The sequence below is a fragment of the Cricetulus griseus genome, assembly GCF_003668045.3.
Source record: "Cricetulus griseus strain 17A/GY chromosome 1 unlocalized genomic scaffold, alternate assembly CriGri-PICRH-1.0 chr1_0, whole genome shotgun sequence".
NCBI classification, from domain to species: Eukaryota; Metazoa; Chordata; class Mammalia; order Rodentia; family Cricetidae; genus Cricetulus; species Cricetulus griseus.
Genome location: NW_023276806.1, coordinates 179,547,126 through 179,574,940, shown reverse-complemented (window position 1 = coordinate 179,574,940; position 27,815 = coordinate 179,547,126). Strand labels below are relative to the sequence as shown.

Sequence of the window (27,815 nt, the reverse complement as noted above, 5' to 3'; positions counted from 1 at the left end):
TTTTTGATGCTTATTGATATTAAAGTTAGAAGCCAGAGTTTTTAAAACATAGTCTAGTAATACTTAACAAATTTTAAGTTGAGAATGTGTGCTTAGCATCACAAGCTAAATAAAAGGATGTGGTCAACCAGTACCCTGGACTGCCCCATGCAATGAGAAGATGCAGTAGCCAGAAACAGTAAGAGTAGAGACCATCCTCACCAAAGTTCGTTTTACAGCAGTGTTTGCCATCAAGTGTCCATGGAAAGGCTCTGACTGCTGGGAAGGTTTAAAACCCAATATTTAATATGTAAAAACATAAAGTGAAAATGAAGTGAACTGATACTAGTAGACACTAGTATTTGGTTTTGCTTTCATTAACGGCATAGCAAAAAGCTGAAAGACAAAGCTAGAGGAGGAAGAAGGGGGAGGTGAAATATCTATGTACCACTATGAACTTATTTAACCTCACTGAACTTTAAAATATTTACAAATATCTTGAGGTGGTCATCATTTAGTCAAAATGTTTTATCATCTTATAGACCCAGCCTTTGATGATTTTTAAAAGGCTCATTTGTTGTAAGAAAAGGACAAAGTTTAAGTCATGGGAAAAGTCCATGAGCCTAAAAACATCAATGAATACAAGCAATTCATTTGAGTCCAGCAACTTGTGGGGTCCTGGTACCCTTCCTGCTATAAAACTTGGGGAGATGGAGGGTAAAAAGTAGAGGGAGGGAGGGAGGGGGAGGACGGAGGAGAACGAATTGGTTAGAAATGCAAAGGGGAAAAAAAACAAATCTTGTTTAGATGTGAAAGGGCAGCAAACAGAGGTTCTATTAGAACCTACTTGAATTCTACTAGAAGAAACTATTTCTGGTCAATTTTCACTATTTGAATAAATATGCACTTTACCAACGTTTTGAGAACTTGACCAGGTCACTGAAATCTAATCGTGTGTAAATCTGTGTTTATACTAAATATAATCAGAACACCACAGAAACCATACAATTTTATTACAGAGAGGTGAATCATCATGTAAATGTTTTAGAGAAATTACTCATTTTGTATGACACGTGTTAAAAATTTGAAGAAAAGTGGAGAAAAGTAATTTTTAACGCTATGTTCCAGTATCTTAAATAATAGCTGGTAGTAATCATGTCTTATGATTATTTTCTCTTCTTTTTGTTTTTCATTTCCCCAAATGAATCTATAAGAAAGTCTGTGATAGATAAGGGTACAAGAAAGCAATTTGAGGCACTTATAAGCAGAAACACAGGTGGAGTGCACAGCCTGAAGAGCTTCCGCCATGGGGATGTAAGTCATTCCTATGACAGAGTATATTCTACCTTGCTCTGTGCATGTTTAAATGAAAGTCTGTAGAATCTACAATTTTGAATTTCAAAAGGCTATTTTTAAAAGTTTAAAAGAAACTGTAATTTCTCCACAACTGATATACAATGCTGATTAAAATGATATAAAGTTATTTTTCTGCCAAATCATCTAGAACTTTATTCCTGCTATCTACATTATCCTGAGTAATACTGTTGGTATCACTACACACCGGGTGTGGACTCTATTGACTTATCTTCAGTATATTCTCCATCATAATATATAACAAATAATTGAGGATGTATTGTTTGCTGAAACTACAGAAAATAGAGTACTTACTCGGACTTACTTTTCAAATACAAGAAAAGGAATTCTTCATTACAATCCTTGATTGCTTCTCAATATGGCTGACACATCATGAAGAAAGGGAAGTGATATCTCAGGATGATATTGATTTACAGCCCTGATAATTAATTGCACTACAAAACCTTCATTCTACTCAGAGGCGTTGTGGTCATACAAAGATCATAGAAATACATTTTGTTCATTAAAATGCCATCTGTTGCTGTTGGATAGTGTGAGCACTGGGGAGATATGAAAAGGTAGGGGGGATTGTTAAACAGCATCTCCCATTACCCAGGCTTTGTTTTTGCTCCAACACCAGTTTATGTCACTGTAAGTTTTAATTAACAGAAATAAAGAAGGGACAGCCTGGATTTTGCAGGAGCAAATTTAGATTTGAAATTATTTACCATCAATTGCACTTGAGTGTGTTAACAACTAAGAAAATCAGAAGCATCAATGTGAACAAAGAAGACATAATATTGAGAACCAGATTTGGATGGAAGGAAGGTACTTGATTTGAACTCAGGATGTGGTATAGGAAGTTCATGTTGACAACTGCATGAGACTCAAAAAGATTCTTTTCTCATTTGCATGTCTTTGCCAAAGGCTCCTATTAAAGTAAAATTGAAGGCAATGGACTGATAGAAAAATAAGTGAATTTTGGAACAACTGGAAAGGACTTCCACTTGGGAATATATTTTTTTTAATGACCTGGGTTGACGTCACATTTTTAAATGTGAAATTTGTTTCCAGAGTGATTTCATACGTAAGCTACCAAAGATTTAACTGTCTATATGTAGAAATTACACAACTCTTGCCAAACTTATATTCATCCCATAATATAATTTTCTGTTGAAAGGATTCTTTGTTTAAAATTATATATGAGAAGTCTAAAATTATATATACAAAGTCATCCTAGTTATTTAGAATTGATGATATAGAAGATAACAAAAATACTTCATTGTTCCTAAAATGAAGAATATGCCAAGGCCACATATTTAATGTTAAATGTATGTTTAGCACTAGTATATAATATGATATACCTCTGTTACTTATTCCTCCCCTATGGAAAATTACCAGTGTTAATATCAGTACCTGACATAGTTTGAATATGGTATCCCCAAAACCTTTTTATGTTTAAGTTCCCAGGAGGCAAACCACACATGGAGAAGTGACTAGACTTTGGGGCTTGGACCTAATCAGTATTTTAATATACTGATGAATTTGTAATATAATGGCATTATGTATGGCATTGAAAATAGGAGACAGGGCCTGGTATAGGAAAATAGCACTAAGGGAGCTCCTTTGAATGATATGTCTCATCACCCCTCCTTTCTGATGCCCTTGACTTTTTGGCTACCATGAGTTTTCCCCTAATGTACACTTTATCCATGATGTCTCTTCCTTATCACAGTCCTAAAAGCAATGAAACAAATACAACATGAATAGCAATCTGTGAAACTCTTATTCCAAATATATTCTCCTTTACATTGTTTTGTTCAGGCATCTGTCCCAGTGATAAAGTATGTAATAGAGATCTCTTGTAAAGACAGATGAAAACGTGTTATTTTCAGTGTATTCCATATGAAACCTAATTCCTTATATTTCAAAGATCAAGCATATTTATATTTAATTTTACTTGTACATATAGACTAGCTTTAGTTGAGTGCTCACTATGTAAACTACTGTTAAATCCTCATCTTAATAACTCTTGGGAGACAGTGTTCATCCTATCTTACACAATCCTGAGGCCCAAGGTATAAGGAATTGGTCATAGTGTGCCCTCTTAATTCAAAGGCACTCTGGTGATTGTCCTTCTCTTATAACAGGTCAACTCTCAAAACAATAGCAATGGTTTTCCCTTAACTTCTTATATGTCATATTTATAGCACACTCCTGTATTTCCAATGTGTTTGTAATTAAGATCCATGTATAAGATGACCCTTCCATTGCTTAATGTTTCCTAAAATGAATTGATGATGACCTCATAGTTTAAGTTTCCTTAGCTACCTCTAATTTGGATTCCCTGGCAATAGGGTATGTTATAGTTTTCAAAATTAGAAGAACAGTGAGATAGATTGTAAGAGTAGGTGTTGTTATGTAAGGTATCTTGTAGTTGTAGGAGTCACATTCACTGGCATCAAAGGCCAAAGAATGCATGAAGGTAGATCCTGTGATTGTGTATTCCATAAGACAAAGGTAGGTGCACTAGGGTTCCATAAATGGCAATGGCTTTGACATAATACTATATACTTAATACCTAAGTACTAAAGAGTTTGACCAATATCCATTTGATGACCTCATATTTGCTATAAAAAGGTATATACATAAATACAGCATGGCAATATATAACATGCCTAGTTTTACCCTGTGAGTGTTAAGAAAGAGGCAAGATTTTCTTTGCTGTTTCTCTCCTAGGAAGAGACTACATTTAGTGGGTTCACATAAACTCACTCAGTGTGTACTGGGAAAACATGGGACACAAATTCAGGGCACAGTTTGTAATACTACAGTATTTTTATCCACGGAGGTGCGGCAAAAGAGTGAAAATGCAGTAAGGGAGTGTATAAAAATAAATGTTTTTAATAAAGTATTTAATATCTCTCTATATCTTAGCTACAAAATATTATAAAGTGTTTATGTAGTATAGTAAATTAAATGATCAAAAGATATTAAAATGCCCCAATAAAACAACTTAAAGAAGCATATATACGATGTTGATCATTCTCCTGTGTAGATGGGCAGACTGATCCAGTACTTACCCTGAGGCCCTGAAATATGGAGAAGGATCTTAGTTCTTTGTCTAAAACCAGATATGGATTTAGCATGGGAAGTTGTGGTCTGGGGTCAAGACCTTGGGGGAGCTACTGCTTTCTTGATCTTGAGAACTCAACTGTTCCTTCCTTGAAAAGCTGTGGTATCTGTCACAAGGTCTTCAGCACCCAAATTGTGACTCACTTGCGATATACTCTTGTCACCTTTGTGTAAAATTAATTGATTAGCTTCCTGATGACTGAATCTCATTCTATGATAATTTATGTTTATTATGTTTGTTTTTTTCCTTGGAAGTATGTATGCAATGCTGTATGGCTTAATAAAATTGATTGAAATAAGGACTAGCTTGTACATGACCTTGTGGTCAATAACTTCTTTGTTTTTGATCCCCCTGTCCTTCCTCTCAGGAATGTTTCACTAAAGAATGACCTCCAGGTTCAGGTTACTAGTCCATGACAACATATGAATATATACCACTACAACAATTTCTATCACAAGTAATATCATTCCTTTATTTTTCAGGCATGTGTCATCTTCATAATGAGATAAACACAGTGATTACAATTTCTGTAATATGGTATATATATATATATAGTTTGTTCCTGTGAATTACTTAACACTGTCAATGACTGTAACACTTAAGATTACCGTGTACTAATAGTGTCTGTTTGTGAAGAATCTCAAATTAACACACATTGTCTTGCTTTGTTGCCTTTCAGAAATGTTGGAATCTAACAATGTGATCACTTTCAATGGCTTGGCCAACAGCTCCAGTTATCACACTTTCCTTTTGGATGAGGAACGGAGTAGGCTGTATGTTGGAGCAAAGGATCATATATTTTCATTCAACCTGGTGAATATTAAAGATTTTCAAAAGGTATCTTTATTATAAATCTTTTTGTTATAATAATATATATACTCCAATTATTTTTGAACATTGAAGTGTTTATGATATTCTGCAGCTACATCAGGACAACTTACAGAACAACATTTTAAAAGGATGTTTTCTCCAGGCATATATAAGATGAAAAATTATAATATGCCAATAGATGTATTAAGCCATAATATCAACATGGAAGAAATCATAGAACTTTTTATGACCATGATTAAAAAAAAAAAACTTTAGCCTATTCTTCTATTATCATTCATTTTTCCTGCAGAAAAATACCCTAAAAAGATAAAATCTTAGAGAAATATGTTATATCTGAGTTCATGAACTATGAATTCATATGTATATGTATTTGTGTAAGTTTGCTCATCTCTCCATGTTGCCAGCTAGTTAAGGGTTCATCAAGGAATAACCACTTGAATCATCAAATATACTCCTTGCTTTTGCACATGGTTTTATTCAAACTCATGCACTCTCATTCCATTTATATATGTTTATATGATCAGGTTTGGGAGAATCAGAGATAGATTATTTCTTTTATTTTTAACAGCAGCAGCAGGGGTTTATTTAGTAATAGTAAGGTTAATGACTTCCTCAAACAACATGGGACACGCCACATGGTTTAATCAAATTGAATCTAAACCTTAGATCTCTGACTCAACAGTAATGTAAGAAACCTTTAATGACACAAACCTGAGTTAAAGCAAAGACAGTTTAAGTGAGTTTGAGAAGATCCACTACTAGTGGGCTGGCATCTACAACATGACTGTGTTTAGTTCAGTTACAAAAGCATCTTGCAGTTTCTTGGCTGCCACATCCTAAGCAGGTCTGATATATGCTGTCTTACAAGAATCCCACACACCCCACCGATGCCAGTCTCCAGTCATCATGTTTCTTCCGCCCTCAGATGGCTGAGCTGTAAAAGGCTAGGCTCAAAACCAAAAATATATTTCTTGAATATAATAAACTGAGCAGTGATGGCACATGCCTTTAATCACAGCACACAGGAGGCAGAGACAGGCAAAACTCTGTGAGTTCAAGATCAACTTGTCTACAAGATCTAGTTCCAGGATAGCCTCCAAAGCCACACAGAAACCCTGTCTCAAAAAACCATGAGAAAAAAAGAAAAGAATAAATAGAGTATATTTAGTCTAAATAACTAATAATAAATATTAATTAATGGTATACAGTTCTTGCCTAGTATGCACAGGTCTCTGCATTTAGTTCTCAGAACTACAAAAGAAAAGTATATAGTCCTTATAAAGAACAAATATGTGGCTGGTAAAATATCTCATCCCAAAAAGTGCTTGATAGGCATGCACTGTCTTCAAGCATCAGTGCCCATGTAAAGTGGGTTTCAGCACACTCCTGCATTCTTAGCCTTTAAGAGGTTGAGATAAGGAGATACCAGTGAATTTCTGGTCAACCAGTGTATACAAATCTATAAGCTCATGGTTTACAGACCCACCTTAAAAATAAGATGGAGAACAATTAAGAAAGATATACAATTTTAACTTCTGGTGTCCATACATATGCATACACACCTTCACATACACACACATACACACACACACACACACACACACACACACACACACACACACACACACAAAGTAAATAACTTAAATAATGGAGTAAGAAAGTAAGACATTGAAAGTTAACTATTCTGGGAGTAAAAAAAAGTGAAATATAATATGAATATAAAAATTATTTTATTTATTTTATTAATATTGGACAGAAAGGAAAAATTACAAAATAAGCTTAAAATAACAAGAACAATAAAGAACTAGAAAATATATGTCTTCTAAAATCAATATGTTCATTCATAAATATATATATATATGTGTGTGTGTATGTGGGTGTGTGTATGAATAAAATCTATATATTTAGCAAAACTTAGCTAGAAGTTCACTGTTCACAGTGACATTCTATAAATCTTAGTTTACTCTTGGATAGAGAAACATTATATTTTGATAAGCAGACACATGGACAAAAAATCACCTGTGAGGAAACATACACATTAAGAACTAAATGATAAAAAATTATGGTGTAACCACTGTCTTCTTAAACATCATATTTGTGACATGAGCAAGACATCATGTTATTTCAATGACTCCTAGACTCGTGTTAATAAGTATGATGCATTTGGGGCTCCAATTCCCTGGATTAAAATCTCTAACTCTTCCTGAGTGCATGACCATTCACAGTGAATTATCTTGAGGTTTCCATTGAATGGTGATCAATCATCCTAAGGCTGAAAGCTTTCTAGCACACATAAATAATAAACTGCCACCGACTCTGGGTTTTTATTTAACATATGACATTTCCCCCCTGACATGAGCAAATATTACAGGAAGAAAATACTGATGGAGGAATAATAAATTGTTCTTCCCAATGCAGATAAGACCCATTGAAATTGATGGAATTTAGAAATTTTGATACTAAAATTTGGATGAGAGTATGTGTATTGCTATTATAGAGAAAATATGTTCAACTGCATAAGCCACTACCAGTAGCATCTTGTACTGTGACTTGATTCACAATTGGAAGAATTAAAACACGCATAAAAATCATTAAACTGGGTTGGATTTGAGTGATTTTTGTTATTTTGTTTTTGTAAAGCACTGTCTTGCTATGCAGTCCTTGTTGTCCTGACTTACTCTCTACAGGTAGCTCTGTCTGGCCTGACTCATTCTGTATATGTAGCCTAGCCTGGCCTTGAACTCCTTTTCATGTGTAGATTTTATATATGTATTGAATATATATCACTGTATACAGCTAGCCCTGACTGACCTGACTCACTATGTATATGTAGTCTATGCTAGCCCTGAACTCATTTTTACATGTATGCTTTATGTATGTATTAGATACATATACATATATATTCATTACATACAGGTAGCACTGATTGGCCTGATTTGCTATGTAAATGAAGTTTGGCTAGTTGGCCTGGATTACTATGTATATGTAACCCTGGATTATCTGACTCACTATACATATGTAGACAAGCCTAACCTTGAACTCTTGAGATATATGGAGCACTGGCAAGTCTTTTCTCCCTAGTGTCCCAAGCACTAGGATTATAGCTAAAGAGAACCATGCCCAGCCAAAGAAGCAGGTTTTCAGAGCTATATTTTTCTATGTTTCCACTTTTATCTTCTCCAAACATATGTTGTTATTCTTAAACATCCCTTATTTTCAGGTGGAGAAAAAAAGGAAAGAGAGTGAAAGAGAAAGAAATTACTTTGTAAGCTGTGATTTCCAAACATTTCAAGTCTCACTCTAGCATGCCATCCTGGAATTTGGTTCAGAGAGATATTTTCAGAGTACCCTAGTGTTAAGTTTCCAAAGTCACTATTTCATGATAAATACTGAGGGATTTTGAGGAACATGAGATGTGCTCTCTGCCAATTTTCACCTAGATCCTCATATTTTCCCATGGTGACCTTCCTTTCCCACCCAGGGTAGTAGCTCTTTCCACTCTGTTCTCTTCGGTCTATTGATCACATTAATTGCTTTCCAACTCTTTTCGTATGGAGCAAAGAACAGAGGATAGATAGAGAATGCATGAGGTCAGTACACAGAAATTCGTTAGCTATTGTTTAAGGAAAGTCAAATTTGAGCTATCCCCCCATATAGTATTTATTTTCTCCATATAGTATTTAATTGGCATAAAATGATTTTTCTTTCCTTAGATTGTGTGGCCAGTATCTTATACCAGAAGAGATGAATGCAAATGGGCTGGAAAAGATATCCTGGTAAGCATGCTGAATAATTTTAGTAATCTCCTAAGTAATATATTACTCTATGCTCTCTTCTTCTCTAATATTCTTTCGAACATCAATCTTTACTTGTGGACTTAACTTTTGAAAGAATAAGTGACATTGTTCTATTATGTAAACATGCTTTTAAATAAAGAAAATAAGTAAAACAATGCTAATAAAATATAATTTCATTTATGTGTGAGAAGTGTAAGAAGAATAATAAAAAATGTGGTATTATAGCACAGTTTTATATTAAATGGAAAATTATTTGTGCAGATAGAGTTATGTATGTTAAATCTTATTTGTTCCTCTTGAATGATGATTTTTTTCCTGTGTCATTATAAAATTACCTCTTTTTCTTTTTGCACATTGCATTCTGTTTTCTTTCTTTTTTCTTTATGTTACTTTTGTTACCTGTTTTTTCATCCTTCCTGCTATTTTTCAAATAAATATTAACACATAACTATGTAGCTTACGGTATCATAGACACTATGTAGTCAAATATTGTTAAGAAATGCTATAAGAGTTTTACACTTTACTATTAGGTAAGTTACCTTTATTTCCTTGGGTAAGCTTTGTTAATAAAATTAATTTGGAAGTGGGTTGCAAGTATAGCTTCAACTCTGAATAAATCATAAAAAATGTTAAATGCATCAATAAATAACTATAACTTCATTATGCACTATGTACTCCCTTTTACTATTTGTCAATGTTTCAGAATATCTAAAACACAAAGAAATATTTAAAGGTCTTAACTACTTTAAATGCTAACATTAGAAGAAATCCACGCTGTGTGTTTCCTAAGGCATATGTCTGTTTGTAAGCAGATATTATCAAAGACAACCAGCTTGTCAGCCCCTTCCTAAAATGTAGAGGAAGGGTCTGAATTCACTGGTAAAGAGGAGCTCCATCAATTAGTATCAGTGTCCCCTGCTGAAGGAAGATTAATAGAGGAACACAAAAGCACAGAAGTCACCATCCTTGATGTGTCTGTTTATTAATAGACACTAGAAGTCTGTTATAGCAAATTACCTGCCAAATAAAGTTAGTATATTAAAAATTAATAATGATAATATTTAAAGGTACAAACCCTACTCAATTAGATTTTTAAAGGGGTGGAGAAATAAAAACACAAAAAGAATATGTGGACAAGTGGAGATTTACAGGCAAGAAGTAGGATGAGGGTTAGGGAAGGTTACTATGATAAAACTCCTAGGATAAAGAGAATTGTGACTAATGAGCTGAGTGGATTCTTTGCAGAGGATAAACCAGAGTGATAAATACACAGGGTGAAGGTAGTGAAGTTGATGAGCTATCAGGGGCCAAGGATGTATTTTTCTAAACTTGCCGGTAGCATTTTTAATGAAACTGAACAATACAGAATGTACATAGAAAACTTGAGTGTGCTCTTCAGAGAAACCTGGCTGGAGTTAGATCAAAAGTTAGTGTGTGCCAATTATAATCTAAATATCCCATTTACTAGACCAGCAAATAACGAAATCCCTAATACCCATTCGAACCAATTCTTTCAATTTTTTCTAATATTTTAAGTTTTATAAATAAGTTAATAAAAAATTGTCAGAGTCCCAACATCACACAACAAAGGTGGAGAGCAATTGAGGAAAGACACTGATGTGAACACTTGTATCCATTCTTCATTTCAACTAGTCCTAATGTATGCACATATCTGCATACACACATGCACACATCCACAGTAACAAACACCCACAATACACACTAACACCACAAACAATAACAGAAAAAGAACAATATCTTTGATCTCAATAGGAAAATGTATATTTGAGTTATTCCACCAAAACAGAAATGACTACTGCTAATGCTGCACCAGGTCACACTTTTCTGAACTCATGGAGGCATTAACCCCAGTAATAACCAGCTTGCAGTATTCTTGAAATGTGAAAGAAGCACACAGGTAGACTTGCTGTGATACTGAGACATTAAGTACTACTTAAAAAAATCAATGCTAAATACTGACCAATTTTGGTGTCTTGTTCTTATTGTTATACATAGTGGTGTTGCGTGTAGTAAGTGAAAACTTTGGTTTAGCCCTCTGTTATGATCTGGACCACAGTAGTGCTATATGGTTATCAAATAACAATTGATTTTGTGAGAACAGTGAAGATAGTAATGATACCTGTCCAACAAGTTAACTAAATTTGATATTAAATGCAATGACAAAGTATTGGGTATATTTGGTTGCCTGAATGAATCAGTATATTCAGTTATCATGATGGGAGAATATTCTATTGAGGTTTTACATGGTTTCCAAATGATTGATCTCAACATCTCATCTTTTATAGATCTCTCTTTATGTCTCTCTATGTCTCTCTCTCTGTCTCTCTCAAGATTTTGATTTCTAGTTCACATGTAGTTATTTTGTAGCTACTACAAAAATCTCAAGTCCTCAACCTGTCCTAGCATTTAATATAATCTTAAACTCAGAAGAGCATCTGTAGGAAAGCAACCTCAGATTTTCAAGTTTGTTACAAATGTTCATGGATTTTGTTTTTCTTTTGGTTTTTTGAGACAGGGTTTCTCTTTGTAGCTTTGGAGCATATCCTGGCACTTGCTCTGGAGACCAGGCTGGCTTCGAACTCACAGAGATCCCCCTGCCTCTCCCTCCAGAGTGCTGGGATTAAAAGCATGTGCCACCAACGCCTGACATGTTCATGGATTTTATAGAATGAAAAAAAGAATTAATAATTGTACTTTGCTGTTTCTGATATACTATGCTCATGGTCCTTGATTGTGTGGTAAAGATAGGCACATCGAAATCTACCCAGTGTCTAAAGCTCACAGGTTAACAGTAGTATTTGTTTTAGTAAGGCAATTTTATTGTGAATTCTTAATTCTCTCCAGAAATTTTTATTTGATAAAATAAAAAACACAATGATGTTATTTCAATGAAATGTTTTTATCTTGGTTTTACTTAACATTAAAGTATGTTCCACACATATTATTCTTCTGTTTAATGCATCTGGCTCTTTTTCTTTCTTTCCTTCTTTTTGGTTTTTAAAGACAGGGTTTATCTGTATTGCTTTGCAGTCTGTCCTGGAACTCTCTCTGTAGACCAGGCTGGCCTAGAACTCACAGAGATCCAATTGCCTCTGCCTCCCGAGTGCTGGGATTAAAGGAGTACAGCACCAATGCCCAGCTGCATCTGTCTCTTTAATACTGACTTTCCTTGCTCAGATACTAAAAGTACATTTATGCATTGAGAATATATTTAAATTCAATTTAATTATGTTCAATCTCATTAAGGCACTATCTTATTGTATATATTTCTTATTGGATCCATTAAACTTTTTTGTTATTTTCAGACTTTAATTTATGTATCCATTTCCCTATCTTTTTCTTTACATATGATTCTGAGATAAAGATTAGATGACTAGTAAAGATATGCAACATTTTTCTATTGATAAATATAAGCAAGGACAATTATTATTTTAAGAAATGATATAAATAATCTGAAAGAAAGATTGAGAGGAAAGAGTGTATTTCATTCAACACCTTATTTGTGCAGTAACACGGGCAGTTTTATTGAAATTCTGTACTCTATCTTGAGTAAATAGTAGTTAGTGGAGATTTGTGGACAGTAATTCTTTTCAAAGTGCTCTTGTGATTCTGGAAACCACAAAGATGAAGCATGTGGGCGTGTAGCCATCAGTACTTCAAGATAGAATGGAACTCATAATAAAAATTGACCTTCACATTTACAAAAATAGTAAACTATAATTTCCTTGTGTATGCTCTGTGGTTTCTAAAATGTGGGTCACCCTTTCCTGTCTGGTTGCTTCCACAATTCCCTTGGATATTTGTTTGAAGACATCTTTTGGAAAAGCACTGTCTTGTCAGTGCTCAACTCAGTGTAAGACTGCAGGAAGAAAAGTAAGACAACAAGAGTCAGTAATATTATACACCTTGAGAATGTAGCATTTCTAATGTGGCCAACATAGTGCTTGATTTCTTTCAGAAATTGTATCTTTACCCATAAGTAACCACATGTTATTACATTGAGCTTGAATAGTTACTGCCTCGGGATATAGTGTCATATGGGAAAGTAACCATCTTCATATTCTTCCTTGCAATTGGGAAGATTCAACTCATCATTACACTGCTCCAATTCATAAGAAACATGCATTAACAGTAACTATTGCAGAGTGAAGTTTGTGGTAAAGAAACAACGTGACACCCCACACATGGAGTCATGCATGTGCGTGTGAGCACACGCAAACAACACACACACACACACACACACACACACACACACACACACCTTCACCTGTTGTCATTTATCTGTTAGTAAAGTACATTTCTTGCAACATTAAGAGCTTGATGCTCTTCTCTTGTAGAAGTGAACAGAATTTATAAAATATGCTGTCTTGTTATTACAACTCTTTCCTTGATATGTCAGTGCTAGCTTTAATATCACTGCAATATTTTTGTTAGAAATATGAAGTGATCATAACATTTAATATGGCTATTACTGGAGAGATGCTGGAAAATGTGTAATATATTTGGCATTAGAAAGGTAAGCTGATGAGAAAAATAAAATATTATCTGTGCATTTTAACTGCTGCACTCCACTCTCTTTCTGTTATTGCCAAGGATTTAAATGCGGAGAGTTATTCACAGTATGTTTCTCTTGGTGGCTTAACTTCCTTGACCATGCTTTGCAAATGCAAAATGAATTTGTGCTAAGCTGGTAAAAGAATCTGTTTTGAATCAATAGCTCACTGAATCCTCTTTGTTTATCCTACTAACCCCTCTCTCTTTGTACTGTTTCAATAAAACCAAATGGCAACCGTATGACTGCTAGAAATATTTTGAACATCACTGGAAATCAAAATTTCAACCATCTGAGAGGGAACCAAAAGGAGCAGATTCTCAGAATTCTTTCCCAGATACAATTCAGAGAGTAGCACCATGCACCTGGACCCGGGGGCTGAAATTTGGAGGGGATTGTCTTCCAGTTTTTAACTGTTATGAACATTTAAAGCTATAGTGTAGCATAATATCTTACCAAGGTGACTCAAATTGCAGGATCTTAGCAGCACTAATTTTTGACAAGTAACACAGCTGAAGTCATACTTGTATCATGCACATCAAAAGTTGCATGCCAAAATTCCCAATTTTGTAATATTTCGAAGTTTATAGTTGTCATTAACCATCAGGAGTTTTGTTTGTTTGTTTTGTTTTGGGTACTTCAAGGTTAGCTAAAATTTTGAAAGTTAGATATATTTTTTTTTAATTTGCAGACTACAAAACTCTTAAAGACTGATTAGTATCACAATTTGCATGCATATTTGTCTCACATTTCATCTGAGTGATAGCATTGACTACTTACATCACAGATTATTTTCAATAGTGTTATGGAGTTGAGAGCCTTTGAAAATTAAGGCCCCCTCAGAAGCCAGTGGCTGGTTTGAAATAACCTTGTGAAGTAAAGGCAACACTTTCTCCTGCGTTAGGTATGTATGCTGAGCGACTATTCAGGGAGTCTACCACCTTATTCAACTCAGACACCAATTTTGAAACATTAAGATTAATTTAGCTGTAACTCCTCTTCTTTAAAGCTGTCCATTCTGGCCTTCTTTTCACTTCCACAATGGAACTGTACAATAAATGTTGACATTGTCACTATTGCATTCTGTGAGTAATAAGGCTCAGGAACCATGTACCTTTTGCAAGTATTCATAAAACCGTAGCACAATGACTACAGTAGATTAAAATCTGATACTTTATAAATGTTTGAAGTATTGTTTATGATTTTAATTTACAATGAAGATGATCTCACAATTGATACTGTTTCTTACACACCTTATGATGTAAATAAATGGGTTTTTACTGACTTTCATGGATACACTGACCATCATATTGTACATTCAGCCTTGACTTTAGGAATATTGTCTTTGCAAATAATGAGCTCTGCCTGAAGATAAATTTTCTGTAGTCAACTTTAGACTTTTAACTTTAATATGATTCAAACAGGAGCAATGAAATTAATCACCATCATGTCTATAAAACATCATTAAAATTTCCTAAAGTTCTGTTTGCTTCATTTAATGTTAGTGTTGACATACTGCTTTTAAAGAGAAGTTGTGGGGAAATGGGGTTCAAATATATTCTATTTCAAAAAATGTAGATATTAGTACCAGAGAATATGAATTTATTATTTAGTATGTTAAGAGAGAACACTGCTGCAATTTCTCAGTAATATTCAACCAAGTATTAAATATACTAAATATATATTTTATGATGTATTCTATATAATATTAAATATAGATTATATTTGTGTATTTTTGCTCATGTTTATATATGCCACTATGATGTGCTAAAATATTTGTTTTCTATTATTTTGTTGAAATAATTTCAAAATTAATATAATTTGTTCTATACTTCATTATACAGTTATGATAGGATGATTTGTCATATAAATAAAAATATTAACAAATAATGATTATGTGTGTGGGAGGTAAATAGGTCAAATCTATTACCACCCTTTAGGCAGGCATTTTGAAATTAGTTATTCTGTTGTAGTAAGATATCCATCATTTAGAATTTCTTCAGAGGCCAGACTTAAATAAGTGGTATATAGAAAGGATTTTACTAAAGATATCAAACTTGGTACAATGGTCTGATGTGGTCAAGAATCTATGGAAGGCTGGCTACAGCTTCTGACTCAAGGACAGTTCCTGAAAATGCTAGTGAAATAGGGTTGGTGTAAGACAAGAAAGCTAAGGTGAAATGGACAGAACAGTTGTCAAGGAGGATAAGGAACTTCATTTCATTACATCAAATTCCTTTTAGACAGTTACTGATCTTAAGAAGATGGTTCTCTCTGCCATGCAACTACACAAGGATGAAGACAAGATCTCAGGTGTTGGAGTATGATACAGGACCTGGGGAATGGAATGAGTGTGCAGCCAGCCTACTGGGTAGAACATGCTCACAAAAAGCCAGCAGTGCAGAGCTTTTGGCAGGGTGGTGGCTATAGATGAAAGCATGTTTCCCCATAGAAAGCAGACTTCTTATGTGAGCAACCTTACCTAAGCCACAGAAGAGGAAAGTCTTGGAAATGTAATCTAGCTTACCGAGTTGATCCAGCACAATTCCCAAGTGGCTGTTGAAAACCAATAACTGATTTTTTTTTCTCCTTAACTAGATGTGGACTCAAGGCCCCTATTATCACAAGAGTGGCTGTGCTTGAGAGTCTTCCCCTGTGGAAGTACTGGAATCTAATGACAATTCTAATATAAAAAAAAATGTAGTTTTTTTTTTTTTGTAGCAGAAGACGGATGGGTACACATTAATATTCAAAACACTAAAGCTGCCTCTGTTTAGCTCCAAGTGTGGATTTCAAGTCTCTGAAGTATGTCTTCAGAAGGAATGAACTGATACTTGAGTTGTTGGCATAATTTATGGGATTATACAGGATACAGAACAGTATGAGAGTTAAGCAGTCTGGAAGCATTCAAAACAATAAAAGCATGCTTATTTAATCACCGGTCATGGTGGTGCAGGCTTTTAACTCCAGCACTCAGAAATCTAAGGATGGGAATCTCTATGAGTTTTAGGGCAGTCTGGTCAATGTAGTAAGTTTTCAGGGAATTCAGGGCTTTGTTTAGAACAAAAAACCAAACCAAAAAACCAACACGCCCAAATGAGAAAAGAATAAATACTGGGATGTATCATTACTCCCAGTTTTAGATGAGGACCATCAAGCTCTCGGACCCTGAAAAACTTTCCTGTAGCCACACAGAAAATGGAAGATGCCTCAACTAATTCCAGCCCACTGCTCACTGATGGATATAATAACTCTCAGTCCTGAGAGTTGTTATCTTGATAACGCCATTTGAATTGACCTGTAAAATTTTCTGAACTGTATTGAGGCAATATTTCATACTTTTAAAGAAAGCAAAATTGTCATTGAACATGAATAAATGTAAACAAATTTTAAATTTCATAAAGATAGTTGTATTCAGAAATCATTTTTATGTCAAGATATACAAGTATATAGGCAGTATTACACATGAACATACATACATATGTATACATATGTATGTAAATTTTTCTTTTATTCTAAATTATTTGAAGAAAATTGGGTTTCATAAAGCTGTACTAAAGTGAAACACAATTAATGTAGATCACAATGGAGTCAGAGCTAGTTTGATGAGCAGATGTTTTTTAGGAAAGTACTCACACGACGGAGACAGTCATGCCCAACCAGGAGGGTGAGGGAACAGAGAGAGCCAAATGGGTGACACCCTCATATTTAAAGTCTTTCTACCTCACTCTGACCACACCCAAGTGGGCGTGGTCAGCGTCACTTGTGCCAACCCCCAAGTGGGCATGGCCAGCTTCACTTGGGCCAGCTCTCAAGTGGGCGTGGCCAGCATTTCCCCCCACACTGCACAACTTAAATTTGTGAAATTTTTCTTTAGTATCTACTTCTGTATAAAGTGGAAGACCATAATATAGCTAACCAACAGAAAAACTGTTCCACTATATTTGCATTAATTTGGCTAAAGAATTTAAACATTAATAACTACAAATTTCTTTTTGATTGAGCAAAAAATGAAGTAGATTGGATTAGGGTCACTATAAGGGCCTCTTTAAGTAGTTCTTTAAGGTCCTATTTCAAATATTGTCACATTTCAGCTTTCCTGGTGAGGATTTCTAGGTATGACTTTTGAAATCCCACAGCTGAAGCCATCACAGAACTCTGGATCTGCACTTTAATCACTCACTGACACTTTGACAGTTAATTGATTTGTCAACACATTTATATGATGAAAAAACATCTTCCTTGCTGTACATGGAGGTGAAAGCTTTTAATTCCAGCACTCAGGTGGTAGAGTCAGTTGGATCTCTCTGAGTTTGAGGCCGGTTTCCTCGATATAGCAAGTTCTAAGCCAGCTTGTTCCACATGGTGAGTGCCATGCCATCCAGGACTGTATGATGACATCCTATCTTTTAAAAAATCTTTCCAATATTTTATGTTTTGGGGATGAGTATAAAGGAAATAAACTTTAGGCTCTTAAAGCAGAAAGAAAGAAAAGATAAAGAATAATGACATTGACTATCCTTATGGAATATCTACTTGGACCAGGAGAAATCTGATATTCCTGCCTGTGCTGTGGCTCAAAGTTCATTAGAGAATCTAAATTTACTAAGAGAGTGTAGAAGCATTTTATAATATTATAATAACTACATAATATCCTCTATCATTTTGAACATGAGTGACTCTAACCAAAAGAAAACCTAATGTGGATGGAAGAAAGGGGGTGTGTAACAATGACACCAAACAGTCCTCTAAAGGCTGGCCTTCTTTCTGGCTCTTCTTCCTCCTGGACTATAAAGATGGTCCATATCTCTCCTTTCCATGAATTCTGGTTATGGAAAAGGCGTGGATGTTAGAAGTCCCAAATTCAACATTAGATGTGCAAGACAGAAATGAGAATATAAGGCATATAGAGTATCATTTTTATGAGATACATCTCTTTGCAGAAGAGATTTCTGACTTCCTACATTGAAGGTGAAACATTAGGAAGACATGATGGAGGATGATTAGATCACAGCTGTAACAGCACAATTTAAGAAGGGAAAAAAGACAGGACATTGCTTCCAGATAAGTTTAGGACTTAAAGAGAAGGAGGGATAGAATGAGTGACAGGAACAATATCAAGGATTACTGCTTTGGCATGAAGCTTGGAGTATCCAGCCAACTTGCCAAATAAATGGAACAGAGAAAAGAGAGTCAACAGATTAAGTTCAGGAATTAAGCTTATTAATGGATTTTCCTGCAGAGTGTATCCACCCATCCTGATAGACAGATTCCTTTGCTTTCCCAGCTGCTGGGCTATACAGTAAAGTAATTCCACATAAATGGCTGATGACACAGGGACTATTGATTTTTCCTTTAAAATGAATTGTCATTGACCTGAGGCAACGCTCCTCTATACCCATTCATTTGGGGCCGATTTATATTTGAACCAGAACAAGTTTGCTTGATTTAATCATGAACTGAATATATTTGAATAGAGATTATTCATGTTCACAGTCTCAACCTCATTTTTTTTAGCGACTTCTTTATTTAGGTTAAAATTTCACTATTTTATCCATAATCTAAGAACAGAGAAGGAGGTAATTGGAATTGTAGGTAAATTATATTCTCTTGCAGAGAGTGTAATGATCAGAAGTTAGTTAAAAACACCTCAACTCTGTTCTAATTTTCATGCATGGAGCAGTTGTTTTGACAGATGGAGGGCTTTATTTTTGTAACGGTCCAGGAAAAGTCTGCAACACAGCTTAATCAGTGCTCTGTATCTGTATCTGTGATGTTTGTTTTCGATTCATTCTGCTTTCAGCTCCTATATCTTTTCCAAGGGTACATATTTTCTTTACATTTATTCTTTGGGATAATATTTTTATGCATAATTCTCCTATTCATGTGATCCAAAAAGGCTAGAAACCCCTAAAACTCAAATTCAAACAGCTTGTCATAGTGGATGATTTATTGTGGTCCCCCCAGGTGTGGGCTTGGGTATTATTGGATTATAACCACTCTTATATCTAAAGTAATGATTTTAGGGTGCTGTGGATCTGAAGGTCACCATGATTGACTGACTTTCAGGACACCAACTTGTTACCAAATTCATCTGTGTATATCAACTTAAATTCCAAAAGGATCAAGGCTTGAAAAATGAATTCATTTTGAGCTGACCGCACTGTCTTTATTGCACTGTAAATCCGCCAGTGTGGAGCAAGGCAGTGCAGTAGTTTAATGCCAAAAAGTACATTACATTCTGAGTTTTGAGAAACGTCATGGTTCAAGGAAAGGTCAGAAACACTCCTCTTCTGTCTCCCCAGAGCAGCAACGTGTGAAGTGTGTTTCCTTTTGCTGCCACGCTTCCTTCTAGTTTAGAGGAATGTCCAGGCAACCTCAGACTAAAATGAATATCCTGTTTGGAACACTCACCAAGCTTGGCAGCCACAAACTAGAAAAGGCAGGCAAATGAATGACAGTATTGATAGGCTTTTCTCATAAGAACGGATCCTTTCTGGCATGTCTCTCAGGTTTTTGGTTCCTTGGCGTTGGGGTCTTTCTGTCTCCTTTGCTCCTCTATTGCTGCTGGGGATTCTTCTTTTGGCTATTTTCAAACCGATTTTGAAATTATTTCCTTCCATTCCTTTGTGTTCCCACAACCATCTTTTTACCCTCTAAGTCCAAGAAATTGCTCCCCACTTTATTCACATCAACCTTTACTTTGAAAATAATTCTAAGGTAGCCCCAGGGCATGGCAAATAGTGCAACTTGCTGCCAACTGGGAGAGTTCAGTGGGGAAATTAAGGAGATCATTCTAGGCCTTTGGCCAACAGGGTGGGGCTCCATTTTCTGTAACTCAGATAGGAGCACTTGTTATCAGCACACTCACTCAGACTCTTTGCCAGGTTTCTCAGCCACAGTCCCATGATTGATTTTGTTCCAGCACTTTGTAGAAGAATGGCTGTCATAGCGTAGTGGTTCCGTATTTAACAGTTAATAGAGAACAAATTGAGAATTTGATATTCAATGTGGTCCAATTTTGTGGCTTTCAATTGCTTGGGGAGTTTTCCTTGTGTTAATTACAACCTCTAGCTTCTTTGGAAAGACAGACTTAGTCACTGGTAAATTGCTAGCTGGTTATCTAATCTAGAAGAAATAACAAACTCACAAAAGCTATGGTATTAAAATTCATAACAGTGGTAAGGGTAACATGACCCTTTCTTTGTGTTTATAAGTATTTGTCCTCGTAATTATGTTTCTTTTTGTACCACAGAAAACTGTAGTCTGTTTTAAATTGTTAGTAGGTATTAGATGTGAATATTGGAACTGGAGAAGTTAGTTTTGTATGCAAAATGGCATGTGAGTCTACAGACCAGCTGAAGTCTTGTTCTTTTCTGAAATGAACAAGGCATCTGTCTGGGTCTGCCTCCATTACTTACTGGAATATCCATTTGCTTACCCAAGCATGCACATCCAATATCTTGATTTTGACATATGGTACTGGAACTCATTATTTATCATCTTGAATATGATAATATTGAGCCCACAATGAGGGATGACTGTCTCTGTAAAAGCAGAATACATGGCCACCTACATGTTTCAAAGCAAAAAAAAAAAAAAATCTAAAAATGGCTTCTCTGAAAATGTCTATTTTTTTAAGAGTACAAATATATCCTGTGGGCAGACCCATGAATGCTTCATTTGTAAATGAATTTATCAGATGTTTCCTTTCTGCAATCTTCTTCCTCTGCATAGGCATTCATGTTGTGTCCTGTAGGGGAAGGAGGAGGACCTGTTACAGAATGAGGACTGTGCTTCTGGAACAGTGAAGGCTAAGTTTTATCTGCTTCAGAGAAAATGTTCTATCGAGCAGGAACTAACCTGTTCAAAGTGAGCGAGGAAGGGAAACATATACCCTTTCATTTAGGAAATTTTCCTTCATGGCAGACCAATTTGCAAACTCAGTTGATTTCAGAGCATAATTTTATGCCTTGTCAGGAAACAAAAGATACATTCTGGATCAATTTAAGGAAACAAAGAAACTGTGTTTTTATTGTAGTTATTATCTCCCCAAATTACACATTATTGTTGCGAAAGCATTAGAACTCCCATCTGAAACTTGCACTTTGTTTTAGGTAAGTCTAACTCATCTTTAAAGAAGTATTACTCAAAAGACAGAATCAGGCTTCACCCTTTAACAGCCAAATAGAATGAACAACAGACACTTTCATGAATTTAAATGTCAATTATTTTGCTGAAGTTGCCTGCTCCTTATTTTATGGGCCAATGGAGCTAAGACCCAAGTCATCAGCTGTAGGTACTGGATGCAAATGCCATGTGGAAATGTACTTAGATTGTTTTAGCACGCCGGTTATAAAGTCTAACTGACTGCATAAGTCCAGATGCATTCTGAGTTCACACCTGAGAAGTCACGGGTCACATGAAAGCTTTGAGGGCAATACACACTTAGGAACATAAGAATCAACTTGCTTCTCCATTTTGTGAACCAACCTCATTTATACAGTAGTCTGCTTAGGGAATTTATCTGCATTTATAATTCCAGCTGTAAGGTTTACTTTCAAATATTCAACTGAAAATGGCTCAGAATCTATGAACAACCTAGAAAAACTCTTACAATGTATCTTTATTATGTAGCATATGAATGCATACTCATTAGACAGAAATAAGGTTAAATCACAAGTGGTGATTAGCTTCGTGCTATCTTTTATCTTTGTCCCCCTTTCTACATTTAAACTCAAAAGTCACTTTTGCATGGAGAACTTCATCGTTGCCTCATTTGAGTAATTTGTTATCTCGGGAGTTTGTTGTTGTCCTCTCTGTGAGAAAAGTCATCCATGATATTGGCAATCCAGAACTTTTTATTCCATTAGGTAGGATTGTTTTAAAAATGGTTTTAGTGAAAGAGTTATGGAAGGGTATGTGTCTTCATTAGGGTTATCATTGATTTGATGAAACACCATAGACAAAACAACTTGGAGAAGAAAAGGTTTGTTTGGCTTACACTTCACATCACTGTTCATCACTGAAGAATTCAGGACAGGAACTCACACAGAGCAGGGACATGGAGGCAGGAGCTAATGCAGAGGCCATGGAGGGTGCTGTTTAGTGGGTTGCTCAGCCTACTTTCTAATAGAACCTAGGACCATTAACTCAGTGATGGTACCACCCACAATGAGCGGGACACTTCCACATCAATTACCAATTAAGAAAAAGCCCTTTGGGCTAGCTTACACACCAATCTTATGGAAGTACTTTCTCAATTGAGGCTCCCTCTTCTCAGATAACTGTAACTAGTGTCAAGTTGATATAAAACTAGGCAACACAGTATACTATATTCGTTTAAGAATATGTTATCCTTATTCATGTAATGCTGTGAACAAAATAACAAAATCAAAAATGAGCCTAAAAAACTGGTAAACATCCAGGGGGAGCAGAGAAGATATGCGACATATAAGGTTTTAGTGGGGGGGGGGGTTGGGGAAGACGGGTGGGAGAAGGGAAATGGAATTGTCATGTAAAACAATCCTGTTCCTAATTCAAATAAAAAAGTTGAAAAAAAAACAAAAAAAGAAAAACAAAACAAAATAAAATAAAAAACTGATAAAGAGATGCATACAAAATCTGCCTCAGCTTGCCCAGCACCCTAGATGCCCCAGTCATATTGACTGGTAGAACTAATTGTTTGTCTTTTATTTTACAGAAGGAATGTGCTAATTTCATCAAGGTCCTGAAGGCTTACAATCAGACTCACTTGTATGCCTGCGGAACTGGGGCCTTCCATCCAATTTGCACCTACATTGAAGTTGGACATCATCCTGAGGTAAAGCAGACTTAGGAAAATGCATATTTGGTTCCTGCCTCCTTCCTGTTCAAATGCTTCATTGCTAATTTCTTCAGCTCATTTAGCTTCTTGTTCACTATTCATGGGTACCTACTTTAAATTCAGATACTGCTATTCATTTTAGTCTGTGAACATAAAACAAAGACAGCATCACTCAACAATAACAGTCTGACAAGAGAAAGGAAGCAAACATTTTTTCTCCCCCTGCATTCCAGAGTCATCCTGCTTGCATGTGAGACACATATAGGCAAGCTGAACGTATGCTCCTTCCTTTGTTTATTGCTAATGCTTCCCTCCACATCTTCCTCAGTCAAACATGTCTGCCTCCTACTGTTTTGTTTTGTTGTTTTTTTTGCCTCAGGATTAAGGAGGACACTTTCTATATCTGGGTTCAGGGGTGGAATCTCACATTTGGGTTCTTGCTTTCTTAGGTACTGCTTTTACAGTTTTGATTATTATATTGACGTGAAAAAGAAAACAGACATTTTTTCCTACTAAAGATGTTGTAGAGAGAGACTTTAGTGGGAGAGTTATAGTTAAATAAATTTAAATCAAAATTAAAATAAGGAGACCTTACTAGTATGGAAAGGAGTGTGTGCTGAGTTGGGCTTCTCAGTTGCCTCAATTATGAACACTATTGTCTTTTTTGGCACTGGATATTCAGAACAACAGTGTTCATGTGGAGAAAAAGTGATCTGTGACAGAATTTTCTTCCTAATTGGAATTCAGAAATGCTCAACAAATAAAGAATTTGTTCACAGAATATTTCTGGAATCCTAAAGATAACAACTGAATTCTCCTGCAGCCACTTTAATTGTACCTCTGGGCTCCTGCTGCATTTCTTAAGGTGTCCCATGGGATAGGAATGTGAAGTTTTCATCCTAGAGACAAGAAAAAAGAATTTCATGCTTCACCTCCTTTATATAAGATGGCACATCACAGGCTATGTGTTTCCAAAGCTAAAAACAGTTAGGTGTTGCAGTTTCTGCTGTTACTTCCCTAATGAGACGGGAAAGTTTATACTTTCCTGAGAACACATCCATACTGGTAAATTTTATGCCTATGCCCACCTACCCTTGTATCCCTCTTTTTCCTCTTCCTCAGTATGTGTGAAATATTTGCTGATATCAACAAGATGTTTTATTGTGAGATGTCTTTTAGTAAAGGGAGTCCTCTTTAAGTTCATTGTTCCACATGGTAGAAATTAGGAATCAGTTCACACATCTGGCCCTGTAGGAAATACAAATCAGGCTCTTCTGATTAACTAACTGCCCCCATGCTACCATCACAGATATTAAACTGTTGACATCAGTACAGGATCCTAAAAGATGGATCCATTTTGCTTCACATTTTCTACCTGGAATCCTTATGTTTCTGATGAGCAGCACACAAGTCTATGGTAGCACCATCAGGACTCTGTTACTGCAGAGGAACAGAAAAGTGTAGATTCTGGTATCACGGTAGGCTTCAGATCTCATGTTACAATTCCTAGCTGTGAAGACCTAGAAAAGTTACTTCACATCTCAGAACCTCTGCTCACAATACGCAAAACAAAGTAAAGCTGTCTTTGCTTCAGTTCTTCCCACATGTTAGTTTGACCCATTGCCTCAAATTGCCTTCCAGCCTCCTAGCACTCAGAGCTCCACAAACTCAAAACTTCTAATCTCATTCTTGAGGTATGTCTTCCTTCTGGCCTCAGGTTCCAAGGTTTTCATCACTCTCTCCTCAGCGTTAGCTGCCCCATGTAGAACCAGTGGCTTGTTTCACTGCATCTATGTTTCTAAGGTAGATAATTGGAATGAAGTTATACTAGGTCCTATATGTAGTCATTAATGAAAAACAAAAAAACAACTAATGCTAAAAAATGTAAATCTGTCTCAAATTGTAATCTTTTGCAGATAATCTCGTTAGTAATTGCTATCTTACCTCTTATTTATTGCTTACCTCATCTGCGATTATAAAGAATTCCACTAGGCTATCCTTACGAGATGTTTCCGAATTTATCCTAAATCCTGTATCTTTGAGATCTGAGACTTGGACTTCTTTGTTATCTATTTATGCTAACATTCTATACGTTATCCATGAATATTTGTCATTTTTCCTGTGGTGATGTACCCTACCCCTTTTATAACTGCTGCTTCATGTTGTTAATAATGTATTAGATTTCAAGTCAACTATGCATGGCTGCTCTTTGGGTGGGCTGTTAAGGGGATGAAGGGCTACAGGCCATTTGCTCAGGCTCCCCTCCACTGAAATAATAAATAAGCCTAGCTTCCTATGTGAGCTTCTTTGAGATGACATATTGAGGTGCAAGGTTTTTTTTTTTCCCAAGAAAATCAGAGCTTTGAGACAGGTCTACCTTAAAAATATCAGTGATTTTGATTTGCATGAGAACTATAAATTATGAAATACCATTCCAGAGTAGGAGGTCAGAAAGAAGATGATTATGCAATTACCTGGGGAATTTGGAGCAGTCTAGACAGGCAATCTAGGAAATTCTGGAAAAGATATTATCACGAGGGCTTGTCTAGACGACATCAAATTTAATTTTCAATGCTTAAGCTGCCTTCGGAGACAATCTGCTTTAAATTGATCTATACTATTACTTAAAATGCTATCCTTGGCTTTAACCAATTTTGCTGTTTATGAAGTTGAGAATAAGAGACAATGTGCACTTTATACTGTTAGAAAAGAATGACACTAATGGGAAGCCTGGAAGCTGGAGAGTGGGGGAAGAGCCACAAGGAGAGAGGCTGGGAATGTTGGATTGCAATTCACACACTCATGGAGTTTGAAAACACCATCTTCAAAAGTCCTTTTAAAATAACTTTTATGCTTTACAGTATTATAATATAATTACATCTCTTGTCCTTTCTCCTTCCTGTCTCCAACCATACCCCACCCCACTGCTCTCTTTCAAGTTCATAACCTCCTTTTCTTCTTCAGTTACAAAGACTTTTAAATTTTAAGCTGGAAAGTAGATGCATATTTTCCTGATACCTGTTCTACATACAAAAGAAAGAATGAAAAAATTTTATTAGAATAATTTTATACAGTGTTTTTAAACTACAAATAACTACATTTAAGAAAAGAAGCATTTTGCTTTTAACATTTTGGAAGACTCTCAGCAACACTGTCATATACAAGTTAAATACACCCCCTTAAAGTAACAATCATCTTATTCTTAGTTTCCAAGCTTGTAGAAACTTCACCATTAGAAAACCTCATATGGACTAAAAAACTTTATGGCAGAATGACCCAGAAGTTAAAACACTACTTTTGAAAAAAATGCAAGGCCCCACTCATCATTTAATAGCAATGAATCTTATACGAGAAAATTATCACTTGCTATTTCTAGTGATAAAACAATTTCTAAAATACCATCAAGTTTAGCCTTGTAGTTATAAAAATAGACTTTTCTCTTCTTCTAGCATTTTGATAGCTATATATACACTCTTAAATGGTGTCTTCCAAAAATCTAGTTTTTCTGTCTAGTGAATGCCTTTTGACCACACGCAGTATGCCATTGATTGCTGTATTAAAACAGATTTTCTGTTTCCTGTGGTACATTTGGGAATTGGTAGACATATTAATTAACTCCAGTTCTGTAAGATATGTGTCAATCAATTCTTGGGCATCTGCCAATAGCCCTTGACACAGAAGATAACTGCCAAGAAGGTCACATGCCTCATACACATGTGCACGTTTGTCATAAAACGCCTGCAGAGTTCACAGAGGGAATGATTCAGACTAGAGCACAGATGAGCTTAGAGTTGTAGTTCAGCATCTCTGCCATTCAAATTGTGAATTGTGAGTTGTCCTTTAGAGGCCAGATATTCCCAAATGGCTTATAGTATATGGCATTTCCCCTTCAAATTTACATCTGCTAATAAAAAATGTATGAATTTAGGAAGAGTATAGCTTTTCGAAGAAGTCTCTGGATATAGTCTCAAATTCCAAATAGGTCTCTTCTATGTATTGGCAGGGATCCTAAAGAAAGGTGGACCCAGATGTGTGCTGGATAGTATTAACTCTATAAATACTCTCAGAATGTCATGGTCTCAATTTATGATAGAACTAAATGGACATTAGGAAAAGCAATGAGGCTTAATAGCCATTGCTCAGGCCACTCTTGCAATGACAGCCCATGTACCTCTGCAGGAAGTAAAATTGTTTGTCTGCTTCTTCCCTTTTGTTATAAAGGGGGAATTCGTGGTATATGAAAATCTGAAGCATAAAAGTTTTTAAGATAGCAGATGGAGCTATCAAATAATTGATCTCTAATCACTTCTGATTCAGTTA

At 35.6% G+C, this 27,815-nt stretch overlaps 1 protein-coding gene across 1 annotated transcript in view; it reads left to right on the top strand.

The window, feature by feature from the left end:
• Sema3a (semaphorin 3A) overlaps nucleotides 1-27,815 on the top strand; it is a 202,697-nt gene that overhangs the window by 53,294 nt on the left and 121,588 nt on the right. The window contains exons 2-4 of the mRNA XM_027393498.2: nucleotides 5,148-5,305; nucleotides 9,013-9,075; nucleotides 23,373-23,492. Coding sequence (XP_027249299.1) covers nucleotides 5,148-5,305; nucleotides 9,013-9,075; nucleotides 23,373-23,492 — 341 coding nt within the window. The remainder of the gene's footprint in view (nucleotides 1-5,147; nucleotides 5,306-9,012; nucleotides 9,076-23,372; nucleotides 23,493-27,815) is intronic.